Here is a 19,631-nt window from a genome sequence, read left to right on the forward strand (position 1 = left end):
TTTGCTGCCTTTCTATACTTTGCTTTTGCAATTTTTTCATTCTGGGAATAAGATTCCAAATCCAGCAGTGTCTTTAGAAGAGTTCCTTGAAGAACAAAAAATGATTAGGGGACTGGAGGCTAAAGCATACGAAGAACGGTTTCAAGAATTGAGTTTGTCTAGTTTAATGAAAAGAAGGACTAGGGGATGACACGATAGCAGTCTTCCAATATCTAAGTGGCTTCCACAAGAAAGGGGGAGGGGGGTCAAACTATTTTCCAAAGCATTAAAAGGCAAGACAAGAAACAATGGTTTGAAACCAACCAAGGAGAAAAGCAACCTAGAACCAAGGAAAAATTTCCTAACGATGAGAGCAATTAATCAGTGGAACAGCTTGCCACCAGAAGGTATGGATGTCAGCATTCTGATGCTGCCATAAAAAGACGAGGCTTGACTTTTCACCTACTTATTTTCTCTGTAGATAATATCCCCTAGGAGATGGGAGGGGAGGGGAGAACATTCCTGTGGGGTGAGGTCAGAAGCCGGGGAGACTGACTTGGAAGATGGCCAATGAGAAGATGAGAATTGGGGAACGGAAAGGGAAGGGTTTGGGGGTCAGAGGGTTAGTATCGGCTACGACGAAGTCGGGGCCAGATCTGTCGTACTCAATAAATGGAATATCTTAGCAAAGATTAATTGTTTGGGAGTGCAATTTATTTGAGATGACATCGAAACCTGACAATGAGTGCTCCAACACTGGAAATTTTTAAGAAGAGATGGGATAACCATTTGTCTGAAATGTTATAGGGCCGTGACAGCGAACCTATGCCATGCGTGCCACAGGTGGCACATAGAGCCATATCAGTGGGCACACGCGCTCAGCTCTGGTGCGCGCTGATTTTCAGGCCTTCTGGGCCCACCGGAAGTAGGGAAACAGGCTGTTTCCTGCCTCCAGAGGGACTGGGGGGGGAAACGGCCCATTTTTCACTCTCCCTAGGCTCCAGAGCCTTTCTAGGAGCCTGGGGAGGGTGAAAACGGCTTTCCCCCACCCCCCTGGAGTCCAGAAATGGCCTGTTTGCCGACTTCCGACTTCTTTTTCTGGTTTTCCTCACCAAAAAAGGTAGGTGCGTCTTATACTCCGAAAAATACGGTAATCTCCTTTCCATAAGTATTGCAAGATATGGTGGCGTAGTGGTTAGAGTACAATACTGCAGGCTACTTCTGCTGACTGCTGGCTGCCTGCAATTTGGCAGTTCAAAGCTCACCAAGGTCAAGGTTGACTCAGCCTTCCATCCTTCCGAGGTGGGTAAAATGAGGACCCAGATTGTTGGGGGCAATAGGCCAACTCTGTAAACCGCTTAGAGAAGGCTGTAAAGCACTGAGAAGCGGTATATAAGTCTAAGTGATATTGCTATTGCTGCTAAGATCAAGGAAAGAGGAGAGGAATCTGCAACATCCTGACTTCCTAAGAACAAAGAGCAAATTAAAATACGGGGACTTTCTAACGACAAGGGCCAGCTTTGCCAGAGAATTAAAATGCCTTCCATTAGAGCTTGTTATTTCAAAAGCATTTGAGGGGGGTTGCCCTTTAGCATCAAAACACAGAGTTCCTCACCGCAACAGAAATAAAGCCTAATGAATGCCAAGAGCATTTCAAATCATGCCACTGCTTATACAGCTGTGCTTCTCAGGCAGGAGAAATCTGAAATAATGGGAGTCATCACACAGGGGGAACGTCTCAACGCCATGTGTTACGCAAATCGGTGTGAAGGCAATATAGACAGATGATTTTTATAGAGAAGCAATTGCGTTCCTGACACCATCCCTTCGATCGCTGCGAATGAAGCATTGTGGTTGTGTGTTGAAGGAAAGGGACACGGGCAAAGGCTGAATTTGGCCCAGTTCCCAGTTGGGAACTGGGCAATGATAACCACCAGAACACTGAAGCTTATGATAGGTAATGGATGGATAGATAAGATTGGATGGATGGATGGATGGATGGGTGGGTGGATGGGAGATTACATAGGTAATGCATGGATAGATAAGATTGGATGGATGGATGGATGGATGGATGGGATGGGAGATTAGGTAGGCAATGGATGGATAGATAAGATTGGATGGATGGAGGGAGGGATGGGATGGGAGATAAGTAATGGATGTATAGAAAAGATTGGATGGATGGATGAGAGGGGGAGGGAGGGGGGAGGAAGGAAGGAAGGAAGGAAAAGAAAGAAAGAGAGGGAAGGAGGGAGAGGGGGAGGGAGGAAGGAAGGAAGGAAGGAAGGAAGGAAGGAAGGAAGGAAGGAAGGAAGGAAGGAAGGAAGCTAACTACTGGAACATTCGGGCCAACAGTTAAATTATTACCACATTACGGCAAAAAGTAAAAAAAAAAAAGTTTTAAAAAATCTCAGCTTATATGTTCAGCTTCGCCTAGAGCAATAAATAAATAAATAAATAAATAAATAAATAAATAAATAAATAAATAAATAAATCCACAGCCAGTCACCCTTTGCAGCCACATCAATTTCAGAGAGCAAAGAACAGAAAGCAGGTTTTTTTTAAAAAAAATGCCTCCCATCAGACCAACCAGGTTTGAAATACAAAACAAGCTTTTGCACTGTGACAGTTTCTTCCCTCTTGGTAACGAAGTACAGCTTCCTCTGACTACTCAAGAGGGAATCAGCCCCTGGGAAACAGCTAACGAAAGAGGACCAAGGCGGGACGAGAACTCACCGTCCTCTGCTGATTAGCCCAAAGTCACTGAGTCAGGTTTCATGTCTAAGGTTGGACTAGGACTAGGACTAGAACTCACAGTCTCCGTTTTCTACTAACTTGTAATAGGAGGACTTTTATCTCATAAATATCTTTATTCTGCTTGTCAGAACACTAGAATTCCAACACACGGAGGGCAAACAGTCAAACACAGTTCTCTAATGAATGAGCAAAAACAGGGAGGGAGGAATGAAGGAAGGGAGGAAGGAAGGAAAAGAGAGAGGAAGGAAGGAAGGGAGAAAGGGAGGGAGGGAGGAAAAGAGGGAGGGAGGGAGGAAGGAAAAGAGGAAGAAAGGAAAAGAGGGAGGGAGGGAGGAAGGAAGGAAGGAAAAGAGGAAGAAAAAGAGGGAGGGAGGGAGGGAGGAAGGAAGGAAAAGAGGAAGAAAAGAAAAGAGGGAGGGGGGAGGAAGGAAGGAAGGAAAAGGAGGAGGAAAAGAGGGAGGAAAGGAGAAAAAACAAGGAAGGAGAAAGGGAAAGTGAAGAGGAAGGAGGAGAAGGAGCAGGGCTATTCATATCAACACTCCCATTATTTCGATAAGCTCCTGCTCCTGCCGAACGTGTGGCATTTTGTTCTCAACAGAACCCTCCAATCTCTTCTTCAGCCTCCGTCAGACCAGAAAGCATCGGAAGGCAGAAGACATAAACATTCCAAAATAAAAAACAGAAGCAGCGGGCGAAGAGCCCAAGAGCCGCGATACAGCACAAGGGGATGAGCGGGATTCCAAAACCTGTCACGCCAATGGCCTTAACCCCAAACAGATGCAACTCAGATATATTAGCGGAGGATGAAGCATACCTCCCCCCCCCCCCGGTCTCCCAGCTTAACAGACAGGACCACCCAACAATCGGGGTGCAAAACAAACTCGGATGCCTGGGCTTTATTCAAACAAATCCAAGTTCCAGCCACCCAGAGACAACTGCCTAAGCTTCCATCACAACATTTCCAACACAGAGATTCACTGCCCTTTTCCCTTTAAGATGCCCCTCCCGGGGGGGGGGGGGCGCCAACAAGAATGTGTGACTTCCTTGAGATGGTTGTGCAAACTGGAGTTGTCTACCGATGTTTTATCTTTAACACGTTAAGCGTGTTACTCTAAACCGGGGGTCCCCAACCTTTCCAGCACCGGGGACCAGGTTTCGTGGAAGACAATTTTACCCCGGATTGGGGGGCGGGGGGTGTAGTAGAGGAAGAGTGTGCAACCTGGATTGTACACATATGCCCTCACTCACCTCCAGCTGTGAGACCCGGTTCCTAACAGGCAAGTAATGGTCCGCAGCCCGAGAGGGGACGGGGGTTGGGGACCCCTACTCTAAAGATCTTGCACATCTATCGCAAGTTAGGGGCATTATTTGGAAACGAAGGGAATAATAGTTCTTCAAGTGTCATATAGATATGAAGACACCTGGCAAATAGATGGGGAAGAAATGGAGATAGTGACAGATTTTATTTTCCTGGGCTCCAAGATCACCGCAGATGGGGACTGCAGCCAAGAAATTAAAAGACGCTTGCTCCCGGGGAGGAAAGCCATGGCAAATCTAGACAGCATACTAAAAAGCAGAGACATCACCCTGCCAACAAAAGAGCGTATAGTCAAGGTTTTCCCAGTTGCAATGGATGGCTGTGAAAGTTGGACCATAAGGAAGGCTGAGCGCCAAAGAATGGAGGCCTTTGAACTCTGGTGCTGGAGAAGACTTTTGTGAGTCCCTTGGACTGCAAGGCGATCCAACCGGTCAGTCCTAGAGGAGATCAACCCTGACTGCTCTTTAGAAGGCCAGATCCTGAAGAGGAAACTCAAATCCTTTGGCCACCTAATGAGAAGGAAGGACTCCCTGGAGAAGAGCCTAATGCTGGGAACGATGGAGGGCAAAAGAAGAAGGGGACGGCAGAGAAGGAGGTGGCCGGATGGAGTCACTGAAGCAGTCGGTGTGAGCTTCAATGGACTCCAGAGGATGGTAGAGGACAGGAAGGCTTGGAGGAATGTTGTCCATGAAGTTGCAATGGGTCAGACACGACTTCGCAACTAACAACAAAAGGTGTCATATTTAATTAAATGAATATGCCCTGTTTCTGCTGACGTAGGTATGCCACCATCCTGCCCCAAACAAAATGCTGAAGATGACAATAAAAGCAACACAATTAAAACCAACAAACCGTTCGTGGTGGAAGAGATGCGATTTTAGCATTTTCCTAAAAGCCGGCTCCAAAGAGCCTCCTCCCTGTATATTAAGCACCAGGGTTTCTGCTGATCTTAAGGATCCAGGCAGTTTCTCAAAAGACGTTAAAATATTTATTTTCCCCTTTTTTTCAATTTTCGGTGGCTGTTTAGAGAGTGTTTCCTTTTTATTTTCTAACTCTTTGTGTGTAAAAATAGTTATTTTTTTAAAAAAAAACAAAACAACCCCACTTTCTAAACAGTCCTGGGGGAATAAATATTTTTTAAGTTTTTACATACAAATGTTAAAAGAACTTATGCAACCGAGGATCATGTTGGGTAAATTAGAAATTCCTGCCAACATGGCAGTTTTATTACATCCCATCTAGAGGATAAAGACTGAGAAAGAATGTCCCAGGGGCTTAAATTTACATTATTAATTTATTTGATTTTTATCCCACCCTTATTACTTTATAAGTAACTCAAGGCAGCGAACGTATCTAATACTTCTTCCTCTTCCTCTTTTCCCAAAAACAATAAACAATAAGAGGTGGGAAAGATTGACTGATCCAAAGTCACCCAGCTGGCTTTGATGGTAAAGGCAGAACTAGAACTCAGAGTTTCCTAGTGAATGGCCCAAAGTCATCCAGGTGGCTTTCATGTCTAAGATAGGGCTAGAACTCACCGTCTCCTGGTGGTTGGCCCAAAGTCACCCAGCTGGTTTTCATGCCTAAAGTGGGACTAAAACTCACCATCTCCTGGTTTTTAGGATAGCACCTTAACCACTACACCTAATTGGCTCTTCCTGTGGTACGAGTTCCTCAAGGGATACTTTTACTAATACTCCTTTTTATGCTGAAGGCAACTAACAATCAGAATAATCAAGAAATCTCTCCATTGAAATAGAATAGAATAGAATAGAATAGAATAGAAGAGAAGAGAAGAGAAGAGAAGAGAAGAGAAGAGAAGAGAAGAGAAGAGAAGAGCTAGAAAGGACCTTGGGAGGACTTCTAGTCCAACCCCCTGCTTAGGCAGGAAACCCTACACCACTTCAAGACAAATGGTTATCCAACATCTTCTTAAAAACTCCCAGTGTTGGAGCATTCACAACTTCTGGAGGCAAGGAGTTCCACTGATTAATTGTTCTCACTGTCAGGAAATGTCTCCTGAATTCCAGGTTGCTTCTCTCCTTGATTAGTTTCCACCCATTGCTTCTTGTCCAACCCTCAGGTGCTTTGAAGAATAGTTTGACTCCCTCTTCTTTGTGGCAGCCCCTGAGATATTGGAACACAGCTATCATGTCTCCCCTAGTCCTTCTTTTCATTAAACTAGACATAACCCAGTTTCTGCAACCGTTGTTCACATGTTTTAGCCTCCAGTCCCTTAATCACCTTTGTTGTTCTTTTCTGCACTCTTTCCAGAGTCGCCACATGTTTTTTACATCGTGGCGACCAAAACTGGATGCCATATTCCAAGTGTGGCCTTACCAAGGCATTATAAAGTGGTATGAACATTTCACATGATCTTGATTCTATCCCTCTGTTTATGCAGCCTAGGACTGTGTTGGCTTTTTTGGCAGCTATTGCACACAGCTGGCTCCTATTTAAATGGTTGTCCACTAGGACTCAGCAAATGATCAGCAAGATGCTCCCAGTCAATGCCCCACAGCAATTTGTCAAGAGAGAAAGGGACCGAGTCTTAAAAACTGCAGGGAGCACAACAATATAACAAGCAAGAGTGGTTTTTTCCCAATCATCATGACTTTAAGATGGGTAGACTTCAACACCAGCGTTCCCCAACTAGCTTTTACAAATCCATCTTAAAGCTACAAAGTGGAGGAGAAGGATGTGGCAGAATCTGGGTGGTGGAGTTAAAAGAGGGATCAGCCTAGAAACTGTACGTAACCAATAACAAGCTAAATCCAGCTGCCCTTGAATTCCATCAGCCCTTACCTAGCACCAAAATAGCGCTAACATTAGTTGAGAATATTCCTGTACATACTGTAGGCATAAGTAATAATCAATCAGATTAACTACACCTTCATGAGTGGGCCTGATATTTCACTACTGACACCAAGGTGGTTGAGAAACGGGGAGCAAGAATTAGAGATGGAAACACTAAAAAAAAAGCAAGAAAATAATGACAGATTTACCTATTTTAATAAATCGACAAGGGAACATCTGCTCATCGATTTTGTGCTTCAAAGTAAATGTTTCTTTGTTATAGTCATTCTTTAAGCCGCTGTGAAGAAAAAAAAACAAAGCATGAAAGGTTATTCAAGGTGACCTAGAATTTGAAGTGAATTAGTAGACAGGTTTTATATACGATAAGCTGGCAGCTACAAAAGGCCATTAAGGCCAAGAGCCTTGGTAGCGCAGCAGACTAAAGCACTGTTAAGTGACACCAGCTGCCTGCAATTACTGCAAGTTCAAATCTCACCAGGCTCAAGGTTGACTCAGCCTTCCATCTTTTCCAGGTAGGTAAAATGAGGACCCGGTTTGTGGGGGCAATAAACTGACTTTGTATAAAAAAGAACACCGCTTGGGGGCGGGGGCAAAAGCCCTACTAAGCAGGTATATACAAAAGTATGAAGGCTATTGCTTAACGCATTGTAAGCCGCCCTGAGTCTCCGGAGAAGGGCGGCATATAAATCGAACCAATAAATAAATAAATAAATAAATAAATAAATAAATAAATAAATAAATAAATAAATAAATAAATAAATAAATAAATAAATAAATAAATAAATAAATAAATAAATAAGGGCCAGAAGGCCGTCACCAATAATCCTGACTAGGCAAATTTTCTTTTCTGTACATCATTTCTCCTACATTTTAAGTTAGCATGTCAGGTTTGAACATCTTGGAGAGTCAATATATCAAAAATCAATCTGCATACTTAAAGATTTAATTTGACAATTGATTGATCAATTTGGAAGCATTTTTTAATCTCTATCTAAAATAATTCTACGGTGCTTTGAAAACGTGCAACAGAACCTAAAAGTGGTCTAAGGCACCCTGTTATTAAGCTGGTTATTAAGACCAGCTGCCTGCAATTACTGCAGGTTCGAATCTCACCAAGGCTCAAGGTTGACTCAGCCTTCCATCCTTTCTAAGGTAGGTAAATTGAGGACCCAGTTGTGGGGGCAATAAGCTGACTTTGTATAAATATACAAAAGGATGAAGGCTATTGCTGAGCACATTGTAAGCCGCCCTGAGTCTCCGGAGAAGGGCGGCATGTAAATCAAATTTAAAAAAAAAAAAAAAGTAATAGAAATATTTCAGTTCTCTTACGCAAAATCTCATCATCAATCTTGGGGTGTTCACAAATTATCTAAAAGCCAAGCAACAAAAAAAAAAAAAAACCCTTGGTTTGTGGTCCCTGCTATTTATAAGGTACATTCCTTCGACTTACAACCAGAATAGAGCTCAAAATTTCCACAGCTAAACGAGATGGTTGTTAAGCGAGGTCTGACTCATTTTACAATCTTTCTTGCCACAGCAAAGGGAACCACTGCAGTTGTTAAATTAGCAACATGGCTGTTAAGGGGAATCTGGCTTCCCTGTTGACTTTGCTTGTCAGAAGGTTAGCAAAAGGTGATCATATGACCTGTGTGTCATAAATACATGGCAGGTGCCAAGCATTTAAATGTTGACCACATGATTATGGGGATGCTGCAACGTAAGTGCAAAAACTGGCCATTTTTTTTCAGTGCCATTGTTACTTCAAACGGTCACTAAATGAATGACTATCTGTATTGGGTCCACCAAGGACTTGTAAAAAAAAAAAGAAAAGAAAACATAAACCATACCGAAAGGGGCAAAGGAATGAGATTTTTATTCCCCCCTTAAAATATTAAAACCAGACTTTCAGCTTTCTTGGTCTTGTTATTATGATAGGCACCAAAAGACGTGGAAACCACAATCCTACCTTGATAAAAGATCAGTCATGTTTTCTTCATTCATTCCACCAAAGACTTTAAACTTTTTTAAATTACAGACGTGAGTCTTTTCGTATTTCCCGAATGTGATGCTCTGCACTACCGACGGCCTTTCAAGTTTCAAGATCAAATACTAGAAGAGAAGAAAACATGGGCATGTAAATATATATATTGGGGTTGACCAGGTGCTTCGATAGAAAAACACTTAATCTCTACCCTGGGTCAAGCTGATAAACGGAAGAGAACTTGTGGCTCAGAGGTTAATACAACTGCCTAATATGCAGGCAGCCCAAGCTCAACTCCAGGTAAGGGTATGGCTAGCTGAGGAGAGCTAAATAGCTTGAAATAGATCTATACTAGTCTCCCTTTATTTCTTTATCAGCAAATATAAATTTGGTATAAAATGGTTTGTCGTGAATGTGACTGCTTGAGGGCTCCTGGATTGAAGCTGAAAGGTGAAAGGGAAGCAGGATGCTCCCTCCCATATTGGGGTAGACCAGGTGCTTCGATAGAAAAACTCTTTATATATATATGGGTCTTGGTCTTACCTTTGTCGGATATCAATCCCAAAACATTAAAGAGCACTTTAGAAAAGCATAGGTGGATAACATAATTCTCCGTGTGGAGAATTACTGTGTGGAATTGGCAGCAGGTCCTCCTTGGCCTCTCATGAAGGTGTGAAGCATACATATATTTTCAAAAATATGTCACACGCATCACGTTTTAGGGAAAATTGTCATTAGGCTGATGCAGTTTTAATATATACTTCTTTTCATCTAGTTGGATGGCTTGTTTATGTTTTATTTCCCAATCTTTATATTATTGTAACATTATAATGTATGTGTTTTAAATTTTGTGTATGCTGTATTGTGGATGAAGATTGACCTCTATATATACAGACTTTCACAAACAGAAACACACATGATATAGGTAGGTAGGTAGGTAGAAGATAGAAAGATAGAAAGATAGATAGATAGATAGATAGATAGATAGATGGATGGATGGATGGATGGATGGATGGAGGGAGGGAGGGAGGGAGGGAGGGAGGGAGGGAGGGAGGTAGATAAGATACATGATAGATGGATGGATGGATGGATGGATGGATAGATAGATAGATAGATAGATAGATAGATAGATAGATAGATAGATAGATGTAGGTAGGTAGGTAGGAGATAGATAGATAGATAGATAGATAGATAGATAGATAGATAGATAGATAGACAGACAGACAGACAGACAGACAGACAGACAGACGATGGTGGATGGATGGATGGATAGATAGATAGATAGATAGATAGATAGATAGATAGATAGATGTAGGTAGGTAGGTAGGAGATAGATAGATAGATAGATAGATAGATAGATAGATAGATAGATAGATAGATAGATAGATAGAGGTAGGTAGGTAGGTAGGGTAGGTAGGTAGGTAGGTAGGTAGGAGATAGATAGATAGACAGACAGACAGACAGACAGACAGACAGACAGACAGATGATGGATGGACAGATAGATAGATAGATAGATAGATAGATAGATAGATAGATAGAGGTAGGTAGGTAGGTAGGGTAGGTAGGTAGGTAGGTAGGTAGGAGATAGATAGATAGACAGACAGACAGACAGACAGACAGACAGACAGATGATGGATGGATAGATAGATAGATAGATAGATAGATAGATAGATAGATAGAGGTAGGTAGGTAGGTAGGTAGGTAGGTAGGTAGGAGATAGATAGATAGACAGACAGACAGACAGACAGACAGACAGACAGACAGATAGATGATGGATGGACAGATAGATAGATAGATAGATAGGTAGATGTAGGTAGGTAGGTAGGTAGGAAATAGATAGATAGATAGATAGATAGATAGATAGATAGATAGATAGATAGATAGATAGATAGATATACCGTAGGTAGGGAGAGGGAGAAAGAGGGGGGGAGAGAGAGCGGGAGAGGGGGGAATAAAAATAAGAACAAGCCCAACGTACTGTACTTTGACAGGGCCTGATGCTTGAATGTAAACCGATGGCAAATTAAAAATCTGTGAGGTGAAATTTTCTTCCACATTCAGCTTCGTTAACAAAACTTACTTCGCATTGTGAGGCGCTGATTTCTTGTGGTTTTATTGTTATTTATTGCATAGGTTTGATGCTGTGTTTCATTAACGGAGCATGTAATTGTTTAATGCTGGGTTGCAAATTACTGTGGGTTGGCTTGACAGGACTGTGGGGGCAGAAATATGATAATATAGTAAAGACTTGAAGTACTATAAAATAAAAGGCTGCATAAAGACTCAAAATAAATTGCAAGATGAAATTTTGAGACCAGTTTCATATTTTAATATAGAAAATTCTTAAAATGAATATAGATTGAAATCAAGTGTTCCTTCTAAGGCTACTGGATGATGATATAAACGTGAAAGCCACTCACGCATCATCTTGAAATCTCCAGAACCGTAAAGCCTACAAACTTGAAATTTGCCATGTATGTTTCTCTTGGCTTGTAGATGCTCACTAAGAAAGGATTTTTCAAAATGACCATCAGAGCATTAGTATTTCCTATATTACGATTAACACGCTCTGATGCTAAGGAGTTCTACTCCCCCTCTCCACCTGAAAAGAAATCTGTTCCAAATGCAAAACACAAGCAGAGGAGAGGAGTTTCACTTTCAGTTTTACTTTCACAGCAGGAAGTAGCTTTAATACAGAACAGTTGAGCTAAGCCACAGCCAGGCTTCTTCCTGTCTCCTTCCTGCCTCTGTGGGGTAAGGCTGAGGGAGAGAAGGGGATAGAATACGGGAGGCTTCTGTGGGGCAAGGCTGAGGGAGATCGTAACTACTCATTAATTTTGTAGCGGAGAACGGGTATTCAACGGGTATATTATATGACATGGAGAAACCTAGTCAAAAGAAAAAAAAACCAATTGTAAATCGCATTGTTCAGTGCCGTTGTAACTTTGGTCACTAAATGAATGGTTGCAAGTTGAGATAAAATATTCTGTCTTCAACCACGCATGCTTAGTATTAGTATGTAGCTCGACAATTACGCCCTGACAGTCCCATTTTTTTAAAAAAAACCACACACGTATGAAATTCCTCGCTCTGGAGACTGAGAGTTGCAATCCATCTCAAAAATGTCTACGTGGTCTACATTTCTCGAGCTCTGGGCCGATAGGAGAAAATAAAAATGCTTAATGCTGTACATTGTCTTGAGACAATGTCAATACCTCATTATCACACTTCTAACTATTGCATGGAATCCTTTCTGCCAAGAGGAATTATTAAAAGGCCATCTGGTAAACGCATGGAGGAAGAGCAGAACACGATGACTTCGCCAGTTATTTTTAACTGAAATTTCAAGTTAGCAGAGGCATTTTTTTCCCCTCCATCCTTCACCTCTGCCAACAGTCTAGAATTTTGTGCGCACTGGAGCGTGAGATTCCAGATGGCAAAAGAAAGGAAAAAGGCAATAGACATTTCCCTCTAAGGAATCCATCACTTTAAAACTGCTCTCCAACTAAAGAAACGCCACTATTTCCCCTATTATTCATTTATTATTGCTTCATTTATCGTTATCAACTTCATTTAACAACCCCATGATCCCTTGCGGGGTGGAGTCTGGGCAACCGAATGGAGCTGAGTGTTTACTGGCCAGATGCCCTTCCTATTGCCAGTGCGGAGTTTTGTTCAGCAGATATATTCCCATTGTGCCGAGAGAGAGAAATATCTGTCTCTACCTAGGATCAAACTCACAGCCTGATTGTGAGGCCAGAGCTCCACTTCTAGACCAGCACACCACTCTGCTGCATTTATCTTTTATTATTCATTTATTATTGTATGTCGATAGTCCTCGACTTACAACCACAATCGAGCCCAAAATTTCCATTGCTAAGTGAGACACCTAAGTGAGTTTTGACCCAATTGTCCACCTTTCTGGTAACAGTTAGGCATGAAAACCAGTTGGGTGACTTTGGCCCAATCCCCAGGAGATGATGAGTTCTAGTTTCTCCTTAGGCACGAAAGCCAGCTGGGTGACTTTGGGCCAATCCCCAGATGGTGAGTTCCAGTTCCTCCTTAGGCATGAAAACCAGTTGGATGACTTTGAGCCAATCCCCAGGAGATGGTGAGTTCCAGTTCCTCCTTAGGAATGAAAGCCGGCTGGGTGACTTTGGGTCACTTCCCAGGAGATGGTGAGTTCTAGTTCCTCCTTAGGCACGAAAGCCAGCTGGGTGACTTTGGGCCAATCCCCAGGAGATGGTGAGTTCTAGTTCCTCCTTAGGCATGAAAATCAGTTGAGTGACTTTGGGCCAATCCCCAGGAGATGGTGAGTTCTAGTTTATCCTTAGGCACGAAAGCCAGCTGGGTGACTTTGGGCCAATCCCCAGGAGATGGTGATTTCTAGTTCCTCCTTAGGCATGAAAACCAGTTGAGTGACTTTGGGCCAATCCCCAGGAGATGGTAAGTTCTAGTTCCTCCTTAGGCACGAAAGCCAGCTGGGTGACTTTGGCCCAATCCCCAGGAGATGGTGAGTTCTAGTTCCTCCTTAGGCACGAAAGCCAGCTGGGTGACTTTGGGCCAATCCCCAGATGGTGAGTTCCAGTTCCTCCTTAGGCATGAAAACCAGTTGGATGACTTTGAGCCAATCCCCAGGAGATGGTGAGTTCCAGTTCCTCCTTAGGAATGAAAGCCGGCTGGGTGACTTTGGGTCACTTCCCAGGAGATGGTGAGTTCTAGTTCCTCCTTAGGCACGAAAGCCAGCTGAGTGACTTTGGGCCAATCCCCAGGAGATGGTGAGTTCTAGTTCCTCCTTAGGCATGAAAATCAGTTGAGTGACTTTGGGCCAATCCCCAGGAGATGGTGAGTTCTAGTTTATCCTTAGGCACGAAAGCCAGCTGGGTGACTTTGGGCCAATCCCCAGGAGATGGTGATTTCTAGTTCCTCCTTAGGCATGAAAACCAGTTGAGTGATTTTGGGCCAATCCCCAGGAGATGGTAAGTTCTAGTTTCTCCTTAGGCATGAAAACCAGCTGGGTGACTTTGGGCCAATCCCCAGAAGATGGTGAGTTCTAGTTCCTCCTTAGGCATGAAAACCAGTTGGGTGGCTTTGGGCCACTTCCCAGGAGATGGTGAGTTCTAGTTCCTCCTTAGGCACGAAAGCCAGCTGGGTGACTTTGGCCCAATCCCCAGGAGATGGTGAGTTCTAGTTCCTCCTTAGGCATGAAAACCAGCTGGGTGACTTTGGGCCAATCCCTAGAAGATGGTGAGTTCTAGTTCCTCCTTAGGCATGAAAACCAGTTGGGTGGCTTTGGGCCACTTCCCAGGAGATGGTGAGTTCTAGTTCCTCCTTAGGCACGAAAGCCAGCTGGGTGACTTTGGGCCAATCCCCAGGAGATGGTGAGTTCCAGTTCCTCCTTAGGCACGAAAGCCAGCTGGGTGGCTTTGGGCCAATCCCCAGGAGATGGTGAGTTCTAGTTTCTCCTTAGGCACGAAAGCCAGCTGGGTGGCTTTGGGCCACTTCCCAGGAGATGGTGAGTTCCAGTTCCTCCTTAGGCACGAAAGCCAGCTGGATCACTTTGGGCCACTTCCCAGGAGATGGTGAGTTCTAGTTTCTCCTTAGGCATGAAAACCAGTTGGGTGACTTTGAGTCAATCCCCAGGAGATGGTGAGTTCTTGTTCCTCCTTAGGAATGAAAGCCGGCTGGGTGACTTTGGGCGACCCTGGGTGACTCTCTCAGCCCAACCCATCTCACAGAGTTGTGGTCAGGAAACTAGGGGGAGAAAGATGTCTTCGATATATTTGCAGCCTTGAGTTATTTGTAAAAATAATAATGGCACGCTAATAAAAAATAAATGAATAAAATAAAATATAAAACATGAAATGAAATAAAATATAAAATAAGATAAAATGTAATGAAATAAAGTACAATAATGTAAATAAAATAAATTACGAAATGAAATGAAGTAAAATAATGTAAATACAGCAAAATAATGTAAATAAAATAAAATAATAAAACATAAAATAAGATGAAATGAAATGAAATTATGTAAATGAAGTAAAATAATGTAAAATAAAATAAATAAATAAAATAAAATCTGAAACAAACTTTTGGCTTCGTGTTCTCAGAGACAAAGATATATATCCTATCAAGACAATCGTACAGACCGGAATAAGCATGCAGAACTGAACAGATTGACAGAAGCACATGCCGGAAAATATCTATTTAAAGAATTCTAAGCCTCATGTCCAGATGAATTATTATTATTATTATAATTTTATTTCTATACCGCCCTTCTCCTGCGGGACTCAGGGCGGTGTACAGCCAAGATAAAACATTGCATATAAAATTTAAAAACAATTTAAAAAACAATTAAATAATTTCGGCCCAAGATATTAAAAACAACCCAATTAAAACTAAATTCAATTAAAACTGAGAGGATGGGATCAAGCCAGCCCAGCTAGATGGAATAGGTGTGTTTTCAGGGCCCGACGAAAAGTCCGGAGGTCTGATATCGTGCGTATCTCAGGGGGTAGGTCATTCCAGAGGGCGGGTGCTGCCACAGAGAAGGCTCTCCCCCTGGGGGTCGCCAGCCAACACTGTCTGGCCGACGGCACCCTGAGGAGGCCCTCTCTGTGCGAGCGAACCGGTCGGTGGGAGGCTATTGGCGGCAGAAGGCGGTCTCGCAGATAACCCGGCCCTAAGCCATGGAGCGCTTTAAAGGTGGTCACCAACATCTTGAAGCGCACCTGGAAGACCTCAGGAAGCCAGTGCAGCTCGCGCAGGAGAGGTGTCATATGTGAGCGCCCCGTCGCTCCCATAATCCCCCACGCGGCCGCATTCTGGACTAACTGTAGCCTCCGGGTGCACCCCAAGGGGAGCCCCATGTAGAGAGCATTGCAGTAGTCCAGGCAGGACTGAATCACATGGCAAGTGGACAGTCATAGAAATTGAATAAATAAATAAATTCCACCTTGGAGAAAGAAATTTACTACTGTAGCTAGTCCTTTTACCTTTCAGAATCATGGGCAATGGGTGACTTGGATGAGAATCAAGCAAAATATAGACTAGTGATGGCGAAACTTTTAGACACCGAGCGCCCAAACTGCGCGCGCGCACATACCCAAACTGAAAGGTGTGTGCGAGCGCACGAATGCAAGCACTCGTCGATATGTACACATGCACGGATGTGTGCGAACATCTGCGTACGCCTGCACGGACAGGCGCATGTGTGGAAATGCACTGGAGCATGTACAGACATATGCACATGCGCAGCAGGCACCCGAAGAGCAGCTGGCCGGCGGGAGGCGGGGCATCCGATCACCGGCAGCACAGCAAGAGGTAAGATCTTTTTCTTTCGTGAGCTTCTGTTTCGTCGTTTGCAGGGAAACAGAAGCTCACGAAAGAAACGCCACGGAGATCTGACTTGGGACAACGGCGCGCGTCGCAGCAGAGAGGGATCTGCGTGCCACCACTGGCACACATGCCATTGGCTCGCCATCATCGCTCTATACCATTCAATCAGACATTAAAACCTGGAAATATTCTACCATATTACAAAGAGTTAAATCTGTGAAGACCATGAAAAAGATGAATTACTGCAAGGTATGTTTATCAAGAATACCACCTGACAGATTAGTTGGACCTCCAAGGTCCCTTCCAACTCTCTTATTCTGGTGTTTACTCTCCTCCATTTTTTAAATGTTTCTACTACCCTGTTTCCCCCAAAATAAGACATCCCCTGATAATAAGCCCGATCGAGCTTTTGAGCGCATGGCAATAACGGATAAGACAGATCCCCGTTATCCAAATTCTCTCACGATATCAAGACGATCTTTCGAAGTAATTTTGACTATTTTCAATTATCTAAATTACGTTTTTTGGACATCCTTAGCGCCATTCCCAAACCTGCAATGGTGCCTCTGGCATGGAAGAAGGCTGGTGGCCCCTGGACCACTTTGTCAACGAAGTTGTACGATACGCATCAAAAGCCACACTACAATACAGTTAAATGGCATTTACAAGTTTAATACCAAGCTTAATGTACCAATTGTTAGTTTATCTAAACAGACGGGTCATACAATGTACTGTAAGATTTATTCGGATTAATCAAAATGACTTTTTGTTGGCTGTGATTAGGATCCAACACCGAGGCGCCATTAAAACTCACCTGTGGGGGGTAGTTGCTTTCCGAAGACCACCGTGAAGATTGATCGTTGGGCTTGTCTACTAAAATATTCCTGGAAATAGAGAGAAAGAGAGAGACAGATGTAAACATTAAAAAAGTTAACAATATGTAATGGTTTTCAAAAGTCCCATTTCAACAAAACATAAGCAGACTGCCTCTTCATATTTGTCTGACAATAATTAAATATGCTAGAAAATATCCAGTCTTAGGTTCAAGTCGGGATTCAAACCCTGATCAACAGATAGTCCTCAACTTACAACCATTCATTTAGTGACCAAAGTTACAGCTGCACTCAAAAATGTGACTTACAACCATTTTTCACACTTACAACTGTACACACGTTTCCAACAAATGCTGATGATTTGCAAAAGTTTTTTTTCCCCCAATTACGATAACTGTTACTTTTCACAAGGCGATTTCTGGATGTTTTCGATCGGATTAGATGTTAGTGCAAATGTTACCCCACAATCCGCAGGTCATCTGGCGGATTTTGTTACAGTTATTGTGAGATCATTAGCAAAGGAATGCTTTTGCTAGTATTTTTGCACCACGGATCCCTTCGAGTCTAGGGGGAAAACCTATGGGCCCTCTTTGTTGTGGCCTGCCAGCGGCCAGCAGAGCTGGCAGCAGAGGTCAGGCAGTGAGGAGGTTGGGGAGGAACTTGGGCCAGTCCTGGAGTCTGGGGAAGGCTCGGACGATGGCTCTGAGTCGGAGGCAGAGAGGGGGCCAAGGCCATCTGGTAGTTCTTTGCTGCCTCCGGAGTCTGACATCAGCAAGGCAGAAGAACAGCGTGAGCCTGTTCCCCGTGTGCGCATGCGCAGAGCTGCCGGGAGATAGGAACAATTAAGGAAACAGGGTTGACTTGGGAGTAAGGCTTGGAGATGAGTGGCACCTCCCATAAGACATAAAAGAGAAGCGAACGGGACGTGAGCTTTGGCAGGAAGCAATTCGTTCATCTGGCCGATTCAAGATTTGAAATTTCTGTTTGTGACTCTGTGCCAAGTTTGGCCTTGCCCTGCGTCTGGCAATTAGCTCTTTGGCAGCGTTCCACGTGAGATAGGTGGGTCTTAATAACCTTCCTCAGAAAGACTGTTTATCAAGCCTTGTGGACTGTAAATGAAAGTAATTTACAGCCGTATGAATTAAAAAGAGGTTTGCCGGGACTAAATTTGCGCGGTTTACTTTCTAAGGAAGTCAGAACCCTCTTCTGAGAAAAATATTATTTAAAGGCGTGAAATAAAATACATGCATAGGGACTGTATGATAAAGGAAGGCTTGCTTTGAGTTTTTACCCACAAAAGATTTTCCACGCACAAATCAATTCAGTTCATGGTGGGCTAAATATGTTTGGACAGGAGATTTTAAATGAATGAAGACAAATATACAGTATACAACAGAAGTGAGTACACCCTCTCACATTTTGTAAATATTTAAGTATATCTTTTCATGTGACAACGCTGAAGAAATGACACTTGGCTACAATGTAAAGTAGTGAGTATACAGCTTGTATAACAGTGTAAATGTGCCAAATGGGGCCCAAAGTGTCAATATTTTGTGTCTCCGCCATTATTTTCCAGCACTGCCTTAACCCTCTTGGGCACAGAGTTGCCCCTTCACACCTGAAGACCTTGTAACACTAACGCATCACACGACACCAGGGAGGGGAAATGGCTACTTGGGCCTCATTTGGACATTATCACTTAGGGGTGTACTCCCTTTTGTTGCCACCAGTTTAGACATGAATGGCTGTGTGTTGTGTTATTTTGAGGGGACAGCACATTTACACTGTTATACAAGCTGTTGTTCTGCCCCAGCTACGGACCCCAAAGAACGCAGCACACGCAAAGTCTGTACAAACCTTAGTTTATTAAATTAAATCAGTCTTTTTCAAACAAAGGCTGTTAATTAACTTTCTTAACAGCCTACAAGAATCCAAAGAATAAATAATCGTAATCTTACTAGGGTTGGCAGAAAGCCCAGAAGCAATTTGCAGAGAATCCAGACGCGAAGGAGAATGAACTAAAGTTGTTCCCTACAAATTGCTTCAGTTGGTGTTCCTCCTTAAATAGGCTAAGGGAGTGGCCAATTAGCCCAAGCCTTACTCTCAAGGAGACCTCCTCCTGAGGAGCCATTCCTGCCTTTTGGTAGCTCTGCGCGCCCGTGCATCGAGAAGAGGCTCCTCCTCTTCTTCCCCTTCACTTATGGGAGCTTCTGGAGGTTCTGAAGGCCCTGGCTGAATCCCCGCCGCTGGCACCACATCTTCTCCAGCCTCCTCATTGTCCAACTCAAGTGCCAGCTGCACAGGCTGCTGGCGCAGCACCACACCAGCCTCCTCGCTGTCTGAATCAGCTACTAGCTGCACAGGCCGCATATGGGCCACAACAGCTGTAAACTCACTACTCTACATTGTAGTCATTTCTTCAGTGTTGTCACATGAAAAGATATACCCGTGTTTCCCCGAAAATAAGACCTTGTCTTATATTTTACTGAACCCCAAAACGAGCGCTTGGCCTTATTTTCAGGGAGGTCTTATTATTTTGGGGTGCGTGGAGCAAGATGGGGCTCCTCTTGCCATCTTACCTGATTTCCAGCTCTGTGTTTAAATACTTTC

The 19,631-nt window shown here is 43.4% G+C and overlaps 1 protein-coding gene across 1 annotated transcript in view; it reads right to left on the reverse strand.

The window, feature by feature from the left end:
- The window catches only part of MKLN1 (muskelin 1), a 96,823-nt gene that overhangs the window by 62,367 nt on the left and 14,825 nt on the right, over positions 1-19,631 (reverse strand). The window contains exons 2-4 of the mRNA XM_060685894.2: positions 17,003-17,072; positions 8,835-8,977; positions 7,057-7,145 (exon numbers count right to left, since the gene is read on the reverse strand). Coding sequence (XP_060541877.1) covers positions 7,057-7,145; positions 8,835-8,977; positions 17,003-17,072 — 302 coding nt within the window. The remainder of the gene's footprint in view (positions 1-7,056; positions 7,146-8,834; positions 8,978-17,002; positions 17,073-19,631) is intronic.

Source organism: Pantherophis guttatus, chromosome 7 (genome assembly GCF_059756535.1).
Source record: "Pantherophis guttatus breed Tessera chromosome 7, ASM5975653v1, whole genome shotgun sequence".
Lineage (NCBI taxonomy): Eukaryota > Metazoa > Chordata > Lepidosauria > Squamata > Colubridae > Pantherophis > Pantherophis guttatus.